General features: G+C 49.2%; 2 protein-coding genes across 2 annotated transcripts in view; both read left to right on the top strand.

Moving 5' to 3' along the window:
* On the top strand, positions 1 to 15024 carry hook2 (hook microtubule-tethering protein 2). Its single transcript, XM_084449146.1, has 21 exons — positions 1 to 130; positions 1035 to 1117; positions 2277 to 2349; positions 3375 to 3425; positions 3555 to 3687; positions 4961 to 5028; positions 5323 to 5385; positions 6196 to 6276; positions 8156 to 8319; positions 8503 to 8643; positions 9129 to 9330; positions 9742 to 9852; positions 10048 to 10169; positions 11011 to 11148; positions 11480 to 11567; positions 12573 to 12607; positions 12983 to 13065; positions 13356 to 13459; positions 13612 to 13719; positions 13959 to 14030; positions 14595 to 15024. Exons 1-21 carry the CDS (start codon positions 86 to 88, stop codon positions 14724 to 14726), a joined length of 2097 nt encoding a protein of 698 aa, XP_084305272.1. The 5' UTR covers positions 1 to 85; the 3' UTR covers positions 14727 to 15024.
* Positions 15018 to 16591, top strand: part of fbf1 (Fas binding factor 1) — a gene marked incomplete at its 5' end in the record, with an annotated part of 19314 nt that continues 17740 nt past the window's right edge. Inside the window, one exon of the mRNA XM_084448493.1 lies at positions 15018 to 15066. Coding sequence (XP_084304619.1) covers positions 15018 to 15066 — 49 coding nt within the window. The remainder of the gene's footprint in view (positions 15067 to 16591) is intronic.

A 16591-nucleotide genomic window follows, 5' to 3' on the forward strand; every position in this document is an offset into this window, starting at 1 on the left:
GATAGTTAGCAGCAAAACTCGAGACTGAAGGTCTGGAGTCGAGTCCATTGCCAGACTGCAAGCCGCCAGCAGCAGGCCAAACAAGATGAGTCTGGATAAAGCAGAACTATGTGATTCGTTGCTAAATTGGGTACGTTTAGTCGTAACATTGGTTAGTTGTCTGCTAGCTAGCTAACGTTAGCTAGTACTCGCTGGCTAGCACTAGCACGAAGTGTGTCGTCATCCAAACTTTGCTACAGGTGGCGTTATTAATAATGTGATATAACTCACCAGTTGAACGTTGACAACCATTGGCTCTTAAAATGTAGCTATGTTGCTAGCTAGCTAGCTATCATATCTACTGTAGTCGCCGTGTAAGTTACTTAGCTATAAGATAGCTAGTGCTAGTTATGTTTGTTCCCCAGTTATCTAACTCGTTTTGCGGGAACAGAGATAGCAAAGTTTCATATTAGCACAGCGAGCTAGTTTGACAGCTCAACTGACTTCTTATGCAATAGCTGGCAAAAGTTTGAACAAGCCAAGGCATCAAGTTCCAAATTAGCTAATTTATAAGCTGAGGTTTCAGTCCAACATCAACAATATGAAATCCACCTAAAGTTTGGCCGTTTTAAAACGATACCCAGCTAGTTAAGACGTTGTCGAGTCTGATAAGCTACATTTAAGTAGTCTAACCCGCTCCTGGCCAAGCCAAGCTAATCACTTCTTGAAAGCTACAGGATTGTTGAGTGTTTCCCCATAAATATGCTTAGTGTTAAATATAAGCTGTTAATGTAGTGTTTTAGGAAGTTAGTTAACATAAGTTATATGTTTTGGAACCACTCAACACAGAGTTGCCTTAGGACGGAGTAAATCAGTACAATCAATAAAATAAAAGACACGACTGAGACTGACTATACAGTAATAAAAGGCACACATTGGGAACCAAGTTCAGTCGAACAGGGAAGAGGAGGTATTAATGACCATCAGCTAGTGTTCAGAACCAGCTTGTCTTCAGACCAGGTGTTGTTGTGACGAAGCCTGTTTGTCTTTCACAGCTGCAGACGTTCCAGGTCCCGTCATGCGGCAGCAAGCAGGAGCTGACCAGTGGTGTGGCCGTCGCCCACGTCCTGCACAGGATGTAAGAGCCCGGCCATCTTTGTTTACATCATGTCTCCAGACATGCCTCCACCAGAGGAGCAGTACAGCCCCGAGTCTGTCTATGTGTCTGTCTGTGTGTCGGTTTGTCTACCTGTCTGTCTGTGTACCTATCTCTGTCTGCCAGTCCGTGTGTCGGTCTGTCTTTTATCTGTCTGTGTGTGTGTGTCTGTCTGTCTGTCTGTCCTGAGCCGTAGTAGAGGCCTGAGTCTGTCTGCGTCTGTCCAGTCATTCCTCTACTCCCAGAATAATTTGCTTATCTAATTTACACAGATGTGATTTGAGGCTACAGACTTTGAATAAAACCCTCAGTTCAGTGATCTGTGCAGAAATAAGATTTCAGGTGTTGTTTCATGGTGAGAAGGTCAGAATCAGACATGTTTATTGCCATGTAGTTTTACGACATGCTAGGAATTTGCTTCGGACAATGGTGCATAACATGAAGACAACATTGGACAGGGTGCAAGGATGAGACAGGACAGTGCAAAAGAGCAGTACAATATAAGCAATATCCAAAATGGAGTGCGGCCAGTGTATATACAGTGAGTGTGTAAAGTATAATGTGTACATGAGGTATATAGATAGTGTGTGTGATGTGATATGTGAGTGCGGTGCGTGCTATGTACTGTACAATCAGCAGTCGTGTGGGTGTGAGTTTGTTTGAGATCTTGCACATCGAGAAGGTGTGGGTTTGTGCAAACAGGTGTGATCTTGCGTGAAAAGGCCTGTCCGTTTCCGGATACTGTCTGTCCCAGCCAGATGACCTTCAGACTTCACGTGTAGTAGTTTGTTTACCTTGGGGTCACACACTCACACACAGTTTCTCTTTTTGTATCCAACCAAAGAAAACAAGTCGATCTTGTGTGAGGGTGAGTTTAATGGTCCATGGTAACTCGCTCCATATTTTGCCTCCAGGAAGCTACTGATGATGACTTGTTGTGGCAGAGGAAACATGTCCCATGGAGGATGAATGATCCCAGTTCACTAATGTCGTCGTTGTTCACTGCAATGCAATACTGTTGCGTTTCCAGTTTGTTGGTCCCTTGCCCTCTGGACATCTCTGACCAATGTTCTTTGTGTCTGCTGACCCTGGTTTCTTTCTCCTGGTCTCTCCTGGCTTTCTCCTGGTCTCTCTGTCCCAGAGACCCGTCCTGGTTCAACAAGGCGTGGCTCGGCAGGATCAAGGAGGACACCGGAGACAACTGGCGCCTCAAGGTAGCTACTAACCTCTGACCTCAGCGCTGTACCAGAGCACCGAGAGTGACCCTGACCTAGGGCTGCACGATTATGACAAAAGATAATAATTGTGATTATTTGCTTAAAAATGCTAATTGCGATTAATAATTGCGATTAATATTTCAAAGTAATAGCTTTAGCTCTGCACAGTTTGCATGTGACCTGCTGGGCTTGAGCGACATCATCTTTTTCATAACCAAAATGCTCCCAAATCACGGACGTTGATCCCTTTCTTGCTACTAACTCACTGACCTCATTTTCGCTCATCTTATCACTACTCACGGCTGCGGTTACTCTTGTGACACTGGTCACGGTCTTGACCTACTGCTATCTGTCTTCTAAGTGAAATTGCTGCACACAGCGCACTCAGCGGGAACACGTGATTGGTCAGACAGCATAAGCACCTGTGATTTGTCCGTGTAGTCCTAGCACACTCAATTCAAAGCAAAATTAATTAATTGCAGCCTTTTGCGATTAGTTAATCGCGGAGGTCATAATCACGATTTCGATTAATTGTGCAGCCCTACCCTGACCTGAGAGTAGGTTCTGAACCATAGACCTGAGAGTGAACCCTGACCCCTGGGGCGGCTGTGACTCAGTGGTAGAGCAGGTCGTCTAATGATCCTAGGGTCAGTGGTTTGAATCCCGCCTCCTCCTGTCCACATGTTGAAGTGTCCTTGGGCAAGACACTGAACCCAAAATTGCTCGCAATGAGCAGGCTAGCATCTTGCATGGCAGCTGCCCCCATTGGTGTGTGAATGTGTGTGTGAATGTGTGAATGAGAGGCCATTGTAAAGCGCTTTGGATCAAAGCGCTATATAAGTGCAGTCAATTTACCATTTACCTCTGATCTGAGGGTAAGTACTGAACCACAAACCTGAGAGTGAACCCTGACCTCTGACCTCAGGGTAGGCACTGAACCAGCCCTGAGAGTGACCCTGATCTCGGTGCTGTGAAGCGTGTTGGTTCCCGCTGCTGGTTAACGCTCGCTCTTGTCCCTGCAGGTCAGCAACCTGAAGAAGATCCTGCAGAGCATGCTGGAGTACTACCACGACGTACGTACACCCTCCTGGCCACCGCTTGGGGGAGACAGACTGCTCTTCTGTTTAACAGTGAGACCCAGCTCCTCTCTCTGTTTGTCTCTGGCATCTCACTTGGTTTTCTTTTTGTATCCCCCCCACCAGGTTCTGGGTCACCAGGTGGCAGACTCCCACCTGCCGGAGGTCAATCTGATCGGGGAGGGGGGAGACGTGACAGAGCTGGGAAAGCTGGTCCAGCTGGTGCTGGGCTGTGCTGTCAGCTGTGACAAGAAGCAAGGTGAGCTGGGAGAGCAGTTTTAGTTTAACTTAGTTTAGTTTATTATACAAGAAGCAAGGTGAGCTAGAAGAGCAGTGTAGTGTAGTTTAGTCTATGATGTATACACAAAGAAGCGAAGGACGAACAACAGCTAAAAACAAAGTGCTGAAGATGGAGGAAAGGTGTGCAGGTGAGGCTGCAAGCCCAAAGCAGAGTGACGCCCGTGAAGTAATGCATACCGCCTGGGAGCAAGCCAACATGCAGCCCACTGGGGGGCTAGGCCAGTCAGTCAGCCAGCATGGACAGTCCGCTAGGCCAGTCGGGGGGGGCTATGCATCTGAAGGGGGGAGAGGGGAGTGTTGGATCATCACATGAGCTGGTAGACATGGTCACTGGTCCCTGATCTGTAACATAGATTATGATGAGAGTCGGAAAAGAGAATCTAATCCTCAGTCCCAGGAGAGAGCTGGACAGTAGGGCTGGGTTTAAAAAATCGATTCATCGATTCTGAATCAAATGATTCAGAATCGATTCATGAATCCCAAAATCGATCTTTTATTTAATGAAGGAATGAATAGTTCATTCATTCAATGATTCATTCATTCATTCATTTTTGGAAATCAGTATCGATACCCAGCCCTAGTATTGATGTGTTGCATAACTTGGCAGTCATGTAATTAAGGTTACAGCAAAAAAAAAAAAAAAAAGTTTTTAGTAACACTAACCGAATCGATATCGAATCGAATCGTGATAATCGATTCCGAACCTTGTGAATCGGAATCGAATCGATTCTTGAAATTCGACTCGATACCCAGCCCTACTGGACAGGCTCTAGCTGACGACGTAGGAGAGATTAGCTGGTGATGGTTAATGTGGTACAGAGAGACTAGCTGGTGATGGTTAATGTGGTACAGAGAGACTAGCTGGTGATGGTTAATGTGGTACAGAGAGACTAGCTGGTGATGGTTAATGTGGTACAGAGAGACTAGCTGGTGATGGTTAATGTGGTACAGAGAGACTAGCTGGTGATGGTTAATGTGGTACAAAGAGACTAGCTGGTGATGGTTAATGTGGTACAGAGAGACTAGCTGGTGATGGTTAATGTGGTACAGAGAGACTAGCTGGTGATGGTTAATGTGGTACAGTAGATGTGTGTGATGTTGATGATCCTCTACGGCCCCTCATGGTCACAGGAAGTAGCAACTAGTGACTCGTAGAGGAAGTTACAGTGTGTCGGTGTAGACATGCGGACCTCCTCCGGTGTGATGCGTCTGTTCCTCTCATCCAATCACAGAGCAGATCCAGCAGATCATGACCCTCGAGGAGTCGGTCCAGCATGTCGTCATGACAGCCATCCAGGAAGTAAGTGACATCAGCCTATCGCCTGTCTGCTTGTCACAAACCAGTCCTGCCCTACAGCTGGCAGTGAGACACCATGTACGGTCAGGACAGTACTGCCTTAGAAAACATGAAGATTCAGCCCTGCCCGCAGGAAAACACCATGTACATCTTCGGTCAGGACCGATCTGACTGTAAAACATGAATAGATGACTTAATGTCCTCTGGCCCTCTGCTCTGACCATGTGATCTGTCTTCCTGGCGACTGAACCAGACGCTGACGGTGTTGCTTCTGTCTTGTTGCTGTTCTCGGTGTAGCTGCTAGCCAAGGAGCCGTCTGAACCTGGAAGTCCAGAGACCTATGGGGATTTTGACTACCAGGTAAGAGCTGCTGTCTGCATCCCTAACTCTAACCTTAACTCAACCACATATCATTACCAAACCTAACCCTAACACACATATCATTAACCCACCCACATATCATTACCAACCCTAACTCTAGAGCGCACTGGGAAAGTTAGTTGACTGGCTAGGCTACCGACAGCTCACATTAGCACAGAGTGTTGTGTTTTTGCAACTGCAGATTAAGTTAAGATAACTAGCTAACTCACACCCTTGTCTGTTCAAATAAAGCACCGAAAAAGACGAGAGAATGCAGATCAGCTACAATGCAAAATGGAATGGAACATTGTTTTGCATTCTGTCTTTCGAATAAAACACTATTTTTCAAGTCATATATTTATCATTCAAGTTTTGTTAAAAAATATTGTTACAGTATCGTACCGTATCGATATTGTGAACCCAATATCATGTCAAGAGCCCCTACTAGCTAATGTTAGTTCGTGGTAACGTTCACTGTCTTTGCAGTCTTGTCAAAAATGCGATCGCCCGCGTCATCAAAACAGCCTTTTACAGCCTTTTCACAGCCTGCACTTAAGCCTAAAAAGTTTACTTTTTAGCAACTGAAACAAAAGCCTAGAGCCCAAGGAGCTATAGCGCTAAAAAGCTCTTGGAACACAGCTCTCGTCTCTATAGCGCTCTAGAGCTCATTACCCAATGTAAACAATGAGAAAACAGCGGCAGCTCTAAAACACAGTTGGCCGGTAGACACGCACCCCAACCCCCTTCTGCTGTGTTTCCTCTGTGGTTCCCGGCCTTGTCCAAGTCTCCCTGTGCTCCTGTCTCCTCCAGTCCAGGAAGTACTACTTTCTGAGTGAGGAGCTGGAGGAGAAGGACGACCTGAGCAAGCGCTGCAGAGACCTGGAGCACCAGGTAAGCTTGGTTGAGTACACGGGGCAGCAAACCCGGGTGGGAACGGGTAGTTCGTTTGCTGGAAGGCTTGGTTTAGCTCTCTCTGTTCAATGCCTTTGGAGTCGTATAAGCTTTTCCTGTTTAGTGTAAACTAAATAAATCAACGGCGCTCTAAGTATCTGAGAGTGTGAACTCCTCTGCTGTCTGCATGCTGAGTGTGGCCAGAGTGACCAGCTTTTGTGTGTGTGCTCTTGAGTGACCAGCTTGTGTGTGTGTGTGTGTGTGTGTGTGCTCTTGAGTGACCAGCTTGTGTGTGTGTGTTCTCTGAGTGTTGAGTGACCAGCCTGGCAGAGCCCCTGGTGTTGGCTGCTGCCCATAGCTGTGTTGGTGTCGAAGCTGCTCATCATGTTGTCACTGATCAGACACTGATTTCAACCCAGGCTGAAAACCCGACTGTTCATAGCCTATAATCACATCACATTTACTGATATACTTCAGTTAGTGTATACTTCAGTACTGATGTACTTCAGTTAGTGTATACTTGTTTATAGTTCAAGACCACCGCTATACTTCAGTACTGATATACTTCAGTTAGTGTATACTTAAGTACTGATATACTTCAGTTAGTGCATACTTCAGTACTGATATACTTCAGTTAGTGTATACTTCAGTGCTGATATACTTCAGTTAGTGTATACTTGTTTATAGTTCAAGACCACCACTATACTTCAGTACTGATATACTTCAGTTAGTGTATACTTGTTCATAGTTGAGACTTCGTCATCGGCTTCGTATTGGCTCTTAACCTTGCGTGTAGCGCCATGCTAAAGCCAGCTGTTTGTCCCTTAAGTTCAGTGTAGGGCTCAGTGCTGTATTCATGGAGAACAGCCTGCTGGGTAAGTATCCCCCCCCCCCCCCCCCCCTCATCCTGGAATGCCAGCCTGCCTAGTGCCTGACCCCGCCCATGTGACCAGCTCATGACACGCTCTCTGTCACCCACCCTCGGCCTCCAGGCTGCTACATGCTCTCCATGGACTGTAACCTGCAAGACCCCCCCCCCCCCCTCTCTCTCTCCCTCTCTCTTCTTCCCTCTGTCTGCCTCTGTCTCCTTCTGTCTCTGTCTCTCCTTGTCTCTTTCTCTCTCCCTCCATGTCTTTCTATCTGTCTGTGTGCGTTGTCCATGACTGTGTCTCTTGGATCTCTGTCTGTCTCTCTGACTCTAACCTTGGACGCACGTCAACAAGCACTCCGTTCTCCCAGCTCCAGCCCCCTGGGACCAGGGCTCAGCAGCTGACTGGCTGGCTCTGCTCTGCTCTGCCTCTGCTCTGCTCTGCTCTGCTCTGCTCTGCTCTGCTCTGCCTCTGCTTTGCTCTGCCTCTGCTTTGCTCTGCCTCTGCTCTGCTCTGCTCTGCTCTGCTTTGCTCTGCCTCTGCTCTGCTCTGCTCTGCTCTGCTCTGCCTCTGCTCTGCTCTGCTCTGCTCTGCTCTGCTCTGCCTCTGCTCTGCTCTGCTCTGCTCTGCTCTGCTCTGCCTCTGCTCTGCTCTGCTCTGCCTCTGCTCTGCTCCACCGCATGAATAGAAGTGTCAGAGCATGTGTCGCGTGTGATATGAGCCTGCTGCTGTAAGTGTGTGTCAGCTTCTCCTTGGTCGTTAGTCAAATGTGGTGCAGCTTGTTTCCAGCCGAGTGTGTGAAACCCGTTTCACAGTGTGTGCTCAGAGCTCCGGAGAGAAGGTGTGATTTATTTTATTTTTATTTTTATCTGTGATCAGCATTTACGGTGGCTTCTGTTTGTTCCCCTTTCTCCTCCTCCCCCCCTGTCTCTGTTGCTCCAGTTCAGTGTTGGGTTAGGGGGTCAGTATTATGACGGGTCAGGGTTCAGTACCGTGTCTCTTTCCCTCAGCTGTCTGCTGCCCTAGAGGAGCGGTCCTCAGCGCAGGCGGAGGTTCGTACCCTGCGGGAGCGCCTGACGGGCTGTGAGCCACAGGACGCCTCCACCACCATCACCAGGAAGAAGCTGCTGCTGCTGCAGAGCCAGATGGAGCAGCTACAGGAAGAGAACTACAGGTCCCACAATCCCTCACACATCCGTCCTCCAGTAACATCTTATAATCAATAATCACATTGCGCAGTTGAATTTTTAAGAGTGAAAAAAAGTAGTAAAAAGTACTTTTTTCAAGCCATTTTATTGTACAAATCAGTCCACAACGAATTTGTATGTATGTGTGTGTGTGTGTGTGTGTTCCCCAGACTGGAGAACAGCCGTGATGACATGCGTGTGCGTGCGGACGTCCTGGAGAGAGAGGTGGTGGACCTGCAGCATCGCAACGAGGAGCTGACCAGCCTGGCAGAGGAGGCCCAGACCCTCAAAGATGAGATGGACATCCTCAGGTACAGAGGATAGAAGGACATACAGAGACATCCTGAGGTGAGCTAGAGGGACATCGTCAAGAGAGACTAGAGGGACATCCTCAGGAGAGACTGGAGAGATCTAGAGGGACATCCTCGGGAGAGAGACTAGAGGGACATCCTCGGGAGAGAGACTAGAGAGGTCTAGAGGGACATCCTCGGGAGAGACTAGAGGGACATCTAAAAGGAAATTGTCAGGAGAGACTAGAGGGACATCATCAGGAGAGACTAGAAGGACATCTAGAAGGACATCGTCAGGAGAGACTAGAGGGACATCTAGAAGGACATCGTCAGGAGAGACTAGAGGGACATCTAGAAGGACATCGTCAGGAGAGACTAGAAGGAAATCTAGAGAGCCATGTAAGAGGGACTGGAGACTAGAGGGGCATCCTGAGGAGAGACTAGTGGGACATCTAGAGGGACACCTAGAGGGACAACCTCAGCACCAGGATCATCTCCCCCCCCAGACACTCGTCGGACCGGGTGAGTCGTCTGGAGGCGATGGTGGAGACCTACAAGAAGAAGCTGGAGGACCTGGGGGACCTGCGGAGACAGGTGCGCCTCCTGGAGGAGAGAAACACCGTCTACATGCAGCGCACCTGCGAGCTGGAGGAGGAGCAACGCAGGGCCAACGCTGTCCGCAACCAGCTGGACACCTACAAGAGACAGGTGAGGAGGGGGGACATCTATAAGAGAGAGGTGAGGAGGGGACATCTATAAGAGACAGGTAAGGAAGCGGGGACATCTATTAGAGACAGGTGAGGAGGGGAGACATCTATAAGAGACAGGTGAGGAGGGGGGACATCTATAAGAGACAGGTGAGGAGGCGGGGACATCTATAAGAGGCCTGTGAGGAGGGGGGGGGCATCTATAAGAGACAGGTGAGGAGGGGGGACATCTATAAGAGACAGGTGAGGAGGGGGGGCATCTATAAGAGACAGGTGAGGAGGGGGGACATCTATAAGAGACAGGTGAGGAGGGGGGCATCTATAAGAGACAGGTGAGGAGGGGGGGCATCTACAAGACACTCCTCAGGTTAGGGTTACTAGGGTTACTGGCTGACTGTCTCTTTCCCCTCAGGTTCATGAGCTGCTGTCCAAGCACTCCGCTGAGGCCCTGAAAGCTGAGAAGTGGCAGTTTGAGTACAAGAACCTGCATGACAAGTATGACGCTCTGGTGGAGGAGAAGGAGGTGAGGAGGAGGGGAGGAGGGGATGAAGGGGAGGGGTGGTGGAGAGGGAGGAGGAGGAGCACCTGAGGCACGTTCGACGTACGGTTTCCGACATGATGACACGTTTACTTGGAAAAAGTGCAACAGGCTTTGACACGCGTGTTTGATGGGTGTCAGAGGTGTTCTGTGTTGTGATTGGCTGTCCTGTGTCCCCAGCGCCTGGTCTCAGAGAGAGACACCCTGAGAGAGACCAACGATGAGCTGAGGTGTGCTCAAGTCCAGCAGAACTCGGAAACTGTGGGAAGCCTGGCAGCTGAGATCATGCCCACTGAGTTGAAGTACGTGGATTGAGTGTGCGTGCGTGCGTGCGTGCGTGCGTATGTGGTGTGTGTGCAGGCGCATAGTGTGTAGGCCTCTATAGCCCTTTTCCCATTATGAAGGTAATTTGCTCAAAATAGATGCACATCTTAAAGTTTCTGCAACATGATTGATGGAAAAAGAATGACATCAATTGAACGCCGATTTTGACGCGCTAATTGATGTCACTCGCTGGGGTGGATCAGTGAGAGTTGATTGGACATTTATGTGATTGATTTGCATTCTCATAATAAGGCAGTCCTGCTTGAAGGTGTGTCTATACCTGATGACGCACTGGTCATGTTAGATTACAAAGCGCATTGTGTTGCCTCTGTGTATGGAATGCACTATACAAATAAAGTTTGATTTGATTTGATTACACAGGAACTCAAAAAAACAGCCCTACTATGGGATGAAATTCACACAGGTCTTGGCTCTAATTTGAAATTTTGATTATTTGTAATTTATAGTCGCAATAAATCCTCAAATTGACACAAGTAAGCACAGATGCTGGGCTGAATTCCGACTCCCTGGCGAAATCTGACTAGCTATCTTTGAGTTTTGAGTAGCCTATCTTTTGACTGCCGAAAACGATCTGTAGGTCTACCACAACTATATCTGCCTCATTAAAACCACCCCCTTCTACAAGATACCATCCAGCAACCTAAAGATGCAGGCTAACCACACTAAATGTGGGGCAATAAATAATATAATAATGTATTACTTGTAAACTATTTTACTACTGTATTTATTGTGCAGACCGCGGTGTGGTTCTCTTCTAAGCGTCTCCCCTCCCTCCTCCCCCCTCCCTCCCTCCCCCAGGGAGACGGTGGTGCGTCTGCAGAGGGAGAACAAGGCCCTGTGTGTCCAGGAGGAGACGTCCAGACAGAGGCTGGTGGAGGTGCAGGGTCAGCTGGAGGACGCTCAGCGCAGCCAGAACACACTGGAGACCCAGAACAGGTGTGTCTCACCCTGACCCTAACCTAACCCTAACCCTAACCAGAACAGGTGTGTCTCACCCTAACCCTAACCAGAACAGGTGGCGGTCGCAGACCAACTAGAGCTGAATCTGCTTCTAGTGGACATCAAACACAGACTGACCCTCGCTCTTTCCATCTCTCTCTTCTTCTCCCTCTCTTCCCCTCTCTCTCCTTCTCCCTGTCTCTCCCTCCTTCTCCCCCTCTTTCCCTCTCTCTCTCCCTCTCTCTCTCCCTCTCTCTTCCTCCCTCTCTCTCTCCCTCTCTCTCCTTCTCACTCCTCCTCTCTCTCCCCGCCCCCCTCCTCTCCCCAGGTTGAACCAGCAGCAGATCAGTGATCTTCGTTGTCAGGTGGAGGAGCTCCAGAAAGCTCTACAGGAGCAGGGCAGCAAGGCTGAGGATGTGAGTGGACACAGCCTCCTCCCCAACCTCCTCCTCTACCTCCTCCAACCCCCCCCCCCCCCCCTCCACACACCCCTCCTCCCCCTCTTCTTCCTCACCTTCCTCCTTTGCCTCTTCCTCCTGCACCTCCTCCCCATCCTCCTCTTCCTCTACCTCCTCCAACCCCCCCCCCCCCCCTCCACACACCCCTCCTCCCCCTCTTCTTCCTCACCTTCCTCCTTTGCCTCTTCCTCCTGCACCTCCTCCCCATCCTCCTCTTCCTCTACCTCCTCCACCTCCCCCCCCCTCCACATACCCCTCCTCCCCCTCTTCTTCCTCACCTTCCTCCTCACCCTCCTTTGCCTCTTCCTCCTGCACCTCCTCCTCTTCCTCTTTCTCCTCTTCCTCTCCTCCACCTCCTCCCTCCACGTCCTCCTCCTCCTTAACCGCCTCCTCCTCCTCTTCCTCACCCTCCTGCTCCTCTGTAGTCCTCACCAATCAAACAAGAGTATGTTCAGATCAGACCTGTCAGTGACCAATCATGCTGTGTGAATCAGCCAGGTCTCAGTGTGTCAGTCATGTGTCCTGGTGGTGCTGGTTGGTGTTCAGTCCTGGAGAGAGGCTTGGTCAGTGCCAGAACCCTAACCAGACCATTCATGACTGGATGTTATAGAGGACATCGGTATTAGTCTTCTAGAAGGTTCTGGGCTCTTCAGGACTGTTGTGTTGTTGTGATTGTTCTCTTGGAGGGTGTTTGTGGGGGCGCTTTAACCAGTTTGCTGTGGTGCTTCACCATTAACCTGTCTGTCTGTCTGTCTCTCTCTGCCTGCCCACCGACCCACAATCTGACCAATCAGGCCATCGTAAGTACGGCCCACATCTGCCTGCCTGGCTTCTGATTTGTCAACTCGAAATGTGTGCAAAGTGTTTGCGTGTGTGTCTGTGTGTTTGTGTGTGATAGATGGTGTGTGTGTGTGTGTGTATCATGTTGTGAAGTATGTCTTCATGCTAGTTTCTGCCCCCCAGTCTTCCCTGCTGAAGAAGAAGCTGGAGGAGCATCTGTGAGTAGAACATTAATACTACTGTTATAAACTAGTTATAAACCACAGGCTCATACTACCATTACTGTTAGATATATTGAATATAAACCACAATCTTAATCTACTGTTTATTATTAGTACACCTGTGAGTAGAACACTACTAATACTACTGTTGTCCGATTACAATTTGGTCATTTAGTAGACATTTTTATCCAAAGTGATAATGATTTGATCTATTGTTGGGGTTACGCACTTTGCTCAAGGGCATAATGGTAGGCATAGTGTCAAAGGGCCTGGCCCGGCCTGCCATTGTGCCCATGAGCAAAGTACTATTAGTTTTATCTGACGTGGCCTAGAGAGGCAGTGTTCCATGTTGTTCTTCTGTGGTCCTCCCAGAGAGAAGCTGCACGAGGCTCACTCAGACCTGCAGAAGAAGAGAGAGGTGATTGACGACCTGGAGCCCAAAGTGGACGGAAACAGTAAGCTCCTCCCACACCTTGCCTCATGCCCCCATCCTCTCTCCTCCCCTTCATATGGTTCTTCTGACCCCCCCTCCCCCACAGTTGTTCTTCTGAGCCCCCCCCCCCCCCCCCCACTCACACACACAGTGGTTCTTCTGACCCCCCCACCCCCTCCACCACAGTGGTTCTTCAGTCCCCCCCCCCCCCCCCCCCTCCCTCACAGTGGTTCTTCTTCTAACCCTTCTTCTGACCCCCTCAGTGGTTCTTCTGACCCCCTCAGTGGCTGTACTGACCCCTCCTTCTCTCAGTGTCTAAGAAGATCGATGAGCTGCAGGAGATCCTGAAGAAGAAGGATCAGGACATGAAGCTGATGGAGGATCGTTATAAACGCTACGTAGAGAAGGCCAGGACGGTCAGTAGCCCTAATGCTAACCCTAACACACACACACACACACACACATATATACACACACACACACACAAACACACACACAAATACACATCACATAGTGGATACACATTCTGTGTCTAGGTCCCTCTCAGAAAACAGGTGTGTGTGTGCAGGTGATCAAGACCCTGGATCCCAAGCAGCAGCCCCAGATGGTGACCCCTGAACTTCAGGCCCTGAAGAACCAGCTGACTGAGAAAGACCGAAAGATCCAGCACCTGGAGGTGAGAACAGGAGGGAAGGACAGAGAGAGAGAGTGTGCGTGTGCGTGTGCGTGTGCGTGTGTGTGTGTGTGTGTGTGTGTGTGTGTGTGTGTTCCCAGTGTGTGTTTGTAAAGATGCATTGTGTTGGAGTGCCTTGGACCTACCCATACACACCATGCATGACAACATGTTCCTCTTCTATGTGTGTGTGTGTGTGTGCGGGTGTGTGTGTGTGTGTGCGGGTGTGTGTGTGTACGCAGCATGACTATGAGAGGAGCCGGTCCAGACATGACCAGGAGGAGAGGCTGATCATCAGTGCCTGGTACAACATGGTGAGCAGGACCCTAACCTTAACCCCTGACCCTAACCCTGAAACACCACACACATTCAACATCACATTGCACACACCGTTTTAAACTGTTTTAGAAAGAAATTTGATTGTTTCAGCCGTGACTGCCAATTAAAAATGTTAAACTTTCGTTTTTAGCATGAAGTCAAATCTTATGGAAGGACTTGTGGCAAGAGACAGAGGTTTTAAAAGCAGCGTCTTGTGGCCGTTGTATACGCAGATTAAAACGCCTACCTCTCTGTGTGTGTCTGCTGTGTGGATGTTATCAGACCTACCTGTGTGTGTGGGTGGGTGGATGGGTGTGTGTGTGTTTGTGTGTGTGTGTCAGGTTATGTATACAGGCTGCTGCTGCACGCTGACCTGAGACCTGGTCTGGCTCTGCTTCTATCGATTGATATCAACCTAATGTCTCTCTTTCATCCTATCTTCCCTTTCTCTCTCTCTCTCTCTCTCTCTCTCTCTCTCCCTCCCCCTCTCCCACTGTTTGTCTCTCTCCCTCTCTCCCTCTGGCCCTCCACCCTCTCTGTCTCTGTGTCCCTCTCTCCAGGGTATGGCCCTGCAGCAGAAGGTGATTGGGGAGCGTTCGGGCCCCCCAGGCCAGGCCCAGTCCTTCCTGGCCCAGCAGAGACAGTCCACCCACGCCAGGAGGGGCCTGTCTGCCCGGCTCCAGCCCAGATAAGACCCCCTAGCACCAGGGGGGGGATCAGGGTGGAGAGAGGACCAGAGAGCTGGTTGACTCTGGACTGGACTGCACTTTTCTCTCTCCCCGCTCCGAAGAGGCCTTGACAGGAGCCAGCGTCTCCTCTCTCTGGCACCACCCCCTGCTGGTCGCCGGCAGTAGTGCACCTCCAGACTGCTGGAGAGCTGGAGCTTTACTCTCTCTGTCTCTGTCCTCACGGCTTCTCTCGAGCTGACCTTTTAACCTGTATGTGTTTTATTGTTTTCTTAGGGTTTAGTAGGTGCGGTTACCATGACAACCGTGGCGTGGGCGGGGCCCGGGGAGGAGCAGAGAGGGAAGGGTGGGGGTCAGGGGAGGGGCCAAAAGGGGGGGTTGGGCTTCCTCTGGTACTTTAAATGGATCCTCGCCTTCCTCCTCTCCCGCCCACTGCTGGGATATGTAGTTTTGTTTTTTATCTTAAGTGTCAATGAGGCCACAGTATGTACAACTCATGAAATTTGTGTATGTGTGCGTGCGTGCGTATGTGTGTAGATGTGTGTGTGTGTGTGGAGGCTGAGTCTTGTGTGAAGTGGACTTATGTTGGCTCAGGCCAGCAGTCTGAAGGACCCATGTTCTCATCAGTATCTGTGTTGTATTACAGAAGCTTTAGAATGTTCTCTGCTGAATCCACTACCTGATTTCGCTATTTTTGATTTGTGAGTTTGATTTTGTTTGATGAAGGAGCCCAGCTGGGAGGTCATATATTTAGCTGGGAGATGTATTATTAGGTGTTTGTAGTGTTCCTTCTCGTTGTTTTGACTTAGTTTGATTGATCTAAGCTTCACATTCTGCAGCCGATACAGAACACAAAAGCACTTCTGTTCTCCCTGGTCCTGGTCCTGGTCCCGGTTCTGGTCCTGGTTCTGGTCCAGGTTCTGGTCCTGTGACAGACTGGTGTGACCCAGACAGCAGTCTGGAGAGGAGATGGGACCTTCGTCTCAGTGTCTCAGCAGTTCCTGGTGGTCGCTACGGTAACACTGGCTCCGTCAGTCATGTGACCATGCGAACAGCTCAGCAAGCCGGTGTCTCTTTTCATGAATGAATTTTAAATGAAATACTAAGACACGCCTCCAGATGACTTTTTATTCTATTTTATTTGTACTTTCTCCGTCTTGTCTTCTAAAGAGAGAGAGAGAAACAGGTGGTTTAGTATGTTTGTGTAACGGCACTCCCCACTTTAGCCTGGCTGTGAGCTAGGAGGTCCCTCACAGATCAGGGTCCTCTGCTCTACCAGGGAACTCAGTCTGAACCTTGAATTTTTATTGTTTCTGTTCTCAGCTGTATATTATTGTCCTCTGCTGTATGTTTGTTCCTTATGCAGAGATTTACCGGTACTTACCAAGCTACTGAACGCTGTAATACAGAAGTGTAAGCTATAATATGATATCATTGTTAGGTGAGGTGTAGATACGTTCGTCTGAGCCCTGACTAGAAACGGTAACCCTGACCCTCGCAGGGTCGCCCAGGTCTCCAGGGTCACTTGAAACACTACAGTGTCCCTGGAGCACATGGTACTATAGCTGGTTCCAAGTGTGTCTCCGAGCAGGTACACCCCCCCCCCCCCTCCCCGTCAGTGAAGATCTCACCTGTGCAATGTCCTGAAAATCACAGCTGTGTGTGTTTCTCTCTTTTGTTTATCATGGAATAGATTATGTTAATTTGGTATGAAGTCACAATGCTGTTTTGCATCTCTAAGATTGCATGGTGTGAAGGGGTTTTACATGTTTGTATATTTGTTGTATTGTGTCATTATCATTGCCTAATGAGTACAACTGAGGGAGGGTTTAGAACAAGCTGCCTGTTTGTAGTCCATTCTACTATCTAGT

The sequence above is a fragment of the Borostomias antarcticus genome, assembly GCF_949987555.1.
Source record: "Borostomias antarcticus genome assembly, chromosome: 14".
In the NCBI taxonomy this organism is placed as follows: Eukaryota; Metazoa; Chordata; class Actinopteri; order Stomiiformes; family Stomiidae; genus Borostomias; species Borostomias antarcticus.

Bases quoted from the DNA above. Each gene is read 5' to 3' on its own strand.
- hook2 (XM_084449146.1), top strand. From the start codon at position 86: ATGAGTCTGGATAAAGCAGAACTATGTGATTCGTTGCTAAATTGG. The intron at 3,426-3,554 runs GTACGTACACCC...CCCCCCCACCAG, and splicing joins TGCTGGAGTACTACCACGAC to GTTCTGGGTCACCAGGTGGC. The intron at 14,031-14,594 runs GTGAGCAGGACC...CCCTCTCTCCAG, and splicing joins TCAGTGCCTGGTACAACATG to GGTATGGCCCTGCAGCAGAA.